The following is a 6,124-nucleotide window of genomic DNA, read 5'->3' on the forward strand; positions in this document are numbered from 1 at the left end:
GAGTAGCACTTGTTGTTTGTCATTTCTCTGATCACAAATGCAGACAGGGTTTTATGTTTACATGGCACAATGCAATGCAACGCAACGCGTAAAAAGACAGTATAAGTCATTATAATCAGTAATTATGTCCCCACTGGATGCAACAAATGCCTCGTTTGTAATGGGTTTTAATGTTTTTGTGTCGTCGCTCCGGCCGGACACGGCATCAACAGTATGTGAGGGGCGTAACATTTACATAAACACATTTCATTACACCAAATACACAAAATAATGTTCTTTTTAGCAGCATCATATGACCCCTTTAATTATAATATTTTATTATTAGTAGACCAGAACACGTGGGCATGTTGTCATTCTTACACTATAATACTGAACTTTGATTTCAGTGATTTGAACTATGAGATGGACACTTGCTTCTTGCACTCTCTGTTGCACTTTACTTTTGCTTTAAAAAAAGGATTTCATAGAAATTTGGATTTCATTTGGAGTTTCACTACTGAAGTCCTCCATTTTTTGCTGGAGATGTCTGTTTAAATCGGTTGTTTACACATTTCTAAGAGTACTTTTAATAATACATTTTTAAGACTTGGTTCTAGTGGACTCTAAACATTGCATTTATTTAATGTGAAACCCCAACTGTTGGGGTTAATTTAAACAGATTTATTTTTCCCTTTGTAGTTGCACTCAGAGCTGTAATGAACAGAAGCCCAGAACATGTGGATATATTGACATTAAGAACATGCTGATTTACTTTTGTTTGAGATAATTATTTTCTTTTTATTTCATTTTTATTAGGTTTGTTTACATTTTTACATTTCGTCAATGGCTTGTTTACATTTACACTTTTTTATGGTACACTACTGAATGGCAAAGTTGCAAGTTTAATAAAATGTCCTTTAAAATTTTTATTTTTTTTTGCGTGTGGGAAATTAATCATTTAGATTAATCGATTAATCGATAGATTAATCGAAATAAAAATAGTCGTTAGTGGCAGCCCTAGTTTATTGTACGTGTCCATTATTAATAGCTGGTGATTAATTCTCATTACAGTATTGATTACTTATGATTATGCCAACATGTTTGATGCATGTGTAAACAAACCTATTAAAATAGTACAGAGGGGACACAAAGTTTTTGACTTATCTTCATTTTGGAGCATTTTCTTTAAATACCAATATGTGAATTATTTGATTAACCAGCATAACTAATTTACGTAAAACTGGTAATAGATTGACAGTCCTGTTATTTAGCAAACAGGGGTTGTCTTCTGATTTTCAGTAGGGGATTGATCGCTGCAGTGGTGTTGAACTCTGATCAGATGTCTAAAACATTCAGTGTTTTAAGACCGAACACTCTCAGTCTCGGTTAACAGCTGCTGAGGGGCTGTAGAGAGGGAGACGTCTCTCTCTCTCTTTCTGTCAGTCAGTTGGATTGGTGTCAAGATCAATTACCGGCATGCTAAGCATGAAAGTTGCAGCACTCATACTGGTGCTCATGTCTGCTGAGAGCTCATAAGTGCGAATTGCTTGTGTTGAGTGCTCTGAGCATTACTGACTTGTCAATAGGCCATGAAGTCAACAATGCTGCTCTTGGATTGGTTAGTTTGCTCTGTTTATATGATGGATTGTGAATTGTATTAATGTTTTGTATGGATGCCGCTGTCTGTGAGCCCAGACACCAGTATGTTAAGAGTTTAGATTCAAGATAAACCCGTGTCTGGCCAAATAAGATTTCGGTGTGGAGATAAAGGTTAGAATTATGATTATTTGATAGTACTACAGTACACAGTTAGTGTATATTAGCACTGTTTGTTGTTTGCTTTGGGATCTGATAGAGCATTTGGACCTGCATTTGAATTCTGGTAAAAAAATAAATAAATTCATGGTTTTCTCAAAAATATTAAGCAGCAACTGTTTTCAACATTGACAATAAAAATAAATGTTTCTTGAGAAGCAAATCAGCATATGTGACCATGGATCACAAAACCAGTCGTAAGGGTCAATTTAAAAATAAAAAAAAGAGAGAGATTTATGCATAAATATTCAAAATATTGAGAAAGGCGCCTCTAAAGTTGTCCAAATTAAGTTCTTAGCAATGCATATTACTAATCAAAAATTAAGTTTTGATATTTCCAGTAGGAAATTTACAAAATATCTTAATGGAACATGATCTTTACTTAATATCCTAATGATTTTTGGCATAAAAGGAAAATCAATCATTTTGACCCATACAATATATTTTTGACTATTGCTAGAAATATACCCATGCTAATTAAGACTGGTTTTGTGGTCCAGGGTCACAGATTAAAATGATTTCTGAAGGATTATCTGAAACTGAAGACTGGAGTAATGATTCTGAAATGTCAGCATCACAGGAATAAATGACATTTTACGATATAAAATAGAAAATGATTAAAGAAGTCTGCATTTTTTTCTGTGACTCGAACTGAAGGGGTGGCGCTCTGTTCTGTTGTCTACTGCACATACTTCAAACACACGAGGGGCTCGTGATGCAATCATTTCAGCTTTTGGTGCCACAGGTTACTGTAAAATTTAACATAGCATGATGACACATAGTTGTGTAGACAGAGGAGGTGGATATTTAATTTGGAATGAGGAGCTCAATAAGAAAATTGTACACAAAAGTGCAGATGTCTGTCAAAATAAAAGCTTTAGGGTTTATCTGGACCACCTAGCAATGCTGTTTTTAAAAGAAATTAATACAAATGTATTAATATTGCATGATAATACTAACTTTTGCACTAGCAGTGCAAGATGTTAAAAGGATAGTTCACGCACAAAAAAGGGATCATTTACTCACCCTCATGTCAATTCAACCAAATCTTTCATGCATCAAAAAGTACAAAAAGCTCAAAAGTATCTGAAGCTCAAATGTGCTCAATGTATGTGCGTTGATCAGTGTTTATATGTGAATAAATAAATCTGTTAATCAAATAAAGCAAATTGTGTCTCTTCAGAAGACAGGAATTAAACCACTTGATTCAAATGGATTATTTTTACAAGGTCTTTTTTGTTTGTTTTTGATGCATGAAAGTTTTGTTGGCGTGGACTTTCAAAGTACAAAAATGATGAGTGAATATTGAGTGATTAATTTTGGTTGAAGTGTCCTGTTAAATGTAACAGTTTAAATCCCAATATTTGTTGAAAATCATAAAATTGTGTAGTCTTTGTACACAGACGCAGTCCAATGTGCTCTGGCACCAGTGGTAAGAGGATATACTGAAGGGGAAGTGGATTGAGTGAGGGGGCGGCTGAGGGTTTTAATGGAACTGCCTCTTCCTCTTCCCCTCGTCCTCTAGGTTTTGCTATTAAGCACTTAAAATTGTGTCAGTAAACCCATTGTGCATGACTTCTTTTTACTTGATTTCTCCCACAAACATCTCGCATAGTATTTGGTGTCACCATCATATATTGATCTCGTTATTTCCTCCTCTCACAGGGATCGAGTCTCTCAAGCAGGTGACCCGCCGCTACGCCCGAAAACAGAACAAATGGTTCCGCAACCGATTCCTCAAGAGTAAGTCGCAATGATTAGACACACTTTTCTTAGTTTGGGTGCTGGTGTGGTGTAGTGGTCAAGTTCAGAAGGCAGCTTATTTGATCCCCAAATGGTACCAAACTGCAGGTTATTCCAGCCATAATATCCCTGGAATAAATTCATGCATGAAACCTTTAATGTGAGTCCCCCTTCCCTTTCCATCCTGTTGCTTGTGTTTGAGAGTTTAATGGTCTGTGAGGTACGGTCTCTGCTGCTGGATGCTAAGTAACACCATAGCTGTGCTAGTTCAGAGTGCATCGTAGCCACTGGCTTTAATTTGGATCACACTTACTCTCAAGGGAATTGTAGCCGCAGTTAACTCTTTTCAATTCTGAATTCATTGGTGTGCATTATATGTTGGCTTCACTCGTGGCTTGTCTATTGTATATTGGCTTCAGTTGCCCTCAGAGGTTACTGGAGCTGTGTATGTGTGCATATTTTTCGTTTTCTTTCAGTACGGTCCAATGATCAGGTAATCACAGCCATTTTTTAACGAGATGGACTTCACACAGACCATTAAACACACAAACGTTTGTGTAGAAATACTATGTGTGTGTTTGAAGGCTACCCCTCCCTTACAGACAGCCTAAAAATTCCAAGGCTCAGGGTTCAGTATTTACCAGCCTTGGGTTGATAAAAGATCAAATGCTTGTAAAGCTTGGGTGTTTCAAGACACGGTCAGTCTGAACGGTTTGTACTTTTACTTCCTAACAGACAACAGCCTGAATCAGCGAACTCTTCAATGGATTAACAGCTGTGTGTATATGTGTGTGCTGGTGACATCAGGGTGTGAAGTTTATCTAGAGAGAGGAAGTGAAGGACGCTTTATAGAATGAAGAATGTACGAGTGAAGCACTATTAGTTGTTTGTGTAATAAAAGCTGTAAAATTAAAAGGAGGGTGTGTATGCATGTGGCACAGGGGACGCTCACATAGGTTGTGTCTTGGTGTATGCAGAAACAGCTAGGGTTAGGGTCCCAAGGGTGGGTTGTTTAAAGATAAACTAATTTTAACTATGCTCATAGAGAGAGATGCTGAAAAAACATTATAACGTGGCACAGTGGTCTGTCTGATGCATATGTACATAGATGAAAAATTTAAAAAATAACACGAAAGAGTGCAATAGTTCATTCTGTGTATAAAAGCTTTAAAGGGGTCCTATTATGCTCTTTTACAATGTCTTGAATTTGTTTTGGGGGTGTACTAGAACATGCTCTCATGCTTGGTGGTTTTGGGAAAAAAAGGAATTATTTTTTTACATAATTTACATTATTACAATACCTTTCTCCCCAGACTGGCACAAACGGCTCGATTAGTTCCAGGTTCGATGAACGCCCGCCTTCCAAAAAACTTTTTATTGTTATTTAATTCTAACATTATAACATGAATTGCAGTGAAACTGTTATACAGTTGAATTTATTTGTACCATAGTCCAGTGTTTCCCAGGCGGGCGGCATATTTATGCAAACTCCTTCTCTGCCAGCAGGAGGCGCTGTTGGAGTGGTAGAGATCAAGGTTTCCCCGGTAGCGGCTGTACACAAAGCAGCGCTCCGCTCAAAAAAAACACTGCTTTATCAGACATTACATGCGAGATTAAATGAAAATGACATCCAATTTTCTGAAGACAGTCGGTTTCCTTCAGAAATACAATGATATAAAGACACCCGCTCTCAATGTACCGGAAACACTGTAGTCTCATAATTGAAGTGTATATTCTGCAGATTACATCATTGTCCAGTATTGTACTGTCAGCAATTTATTATAAAAACGTTTTCATAATTGTAACATACGTATTTACATACATAATTATTCAGGTGCATGTGTAATAACTTGCGAAAACTTAAGGCTACAGTAGGGATGGGCGATATCTTCTCGTTTGCGATATACCGGTAAAAATTCTCCACACGATAAGAATTCATCTTCCCACGATAATAACGAGCAGCTCCTTCTACAATCTGGAACAGGTTTGGATGGGGCTGTACAGTGCGACAAAAAACAGTCTGAGCCTTGAGTTAATGTATTCCAGTAGCACGTGTGCGACGCAGTTTTACATGTGTATGAGTCGTTTACAAACCTGTTTTTAAACAGTCATCACATTACGTGTGTACTCAGTAATGCTCACAACACCCTATTTTGGGTAAAAATAGGAAAGATAATACTTTTCTCTAAAGCAGTGGTCGCCAACCCGTCGATCGCGATCGACTGGTAGATCTTTATCACTGTCCCAGTAGATCCCGAAAAAAACAGTAAAATAAGTACAAAAATGCATTACATTTATGGGGTTATATTAATGTATCACTGAAGGGTACTGTCTTGAGAAAAGTTTAGATGGCAATGGCATTTTCTTCTCCGTATAAAGCGCAACTCTGCTTTGTTTACAGCGGTAAACAATGAAACGCTATTGTGCGGTCGGTTCATAAGCAGTGTTGCCAAGTCCGCGGTTTTCCCACGGAATTGGGCTACTTTAACACTGTTGCCGCGGATTGTTGTCCATGCCCGCGGGTTGAAGCGACCCCAATAACGTGATATTTAGTCCCTGGAATGTGAATTTTACTTGAAGATCCCCG

The 6,124-nt window shown here is 37.4% G+C and overlaps 1 protein-coding gene across 1 annotated transcript in view; it reads left to right on the plus strand.

Annotated features, from left to right (window-relative positions):
- The window catches only part of LOC107584326 (tRNA dimethylallyltransferase, mitochondrial-like), a 100,872-nt gene that overhangs the window by 61,541 nt on the left and 33,207 nt on the right, over positions 1-6,124 (plus strand). The window contains exon 5 of the mRNA XM_016270903.1: positions 3,460-3,537. Coding sequence (XP_016126389.1) covers positions 3,460-3,537 — 78 coding nt within the window. The remainder of the gene's footprint in view (positions 1-3,459; positions 3,538-6,124) is intronic.

Source organism: Sinocyclocheilus grahami, unplaced genomic scaffold (genome assembly GCF_001515645.1).
Source record: "Sinocyclocheilus grahami isolate Dianchi unplaced genomic scaffold, SAMN03320097.WGS_v1.1 scaffold58.1, whole genome shotgun sequence".
NCBI lineage: Eukaryota > Metazoa > Chordata > Actinopteri > Cypriniformes > Cyprinidae > Sinocyclocheilus > Sinocyclocheilus grahami.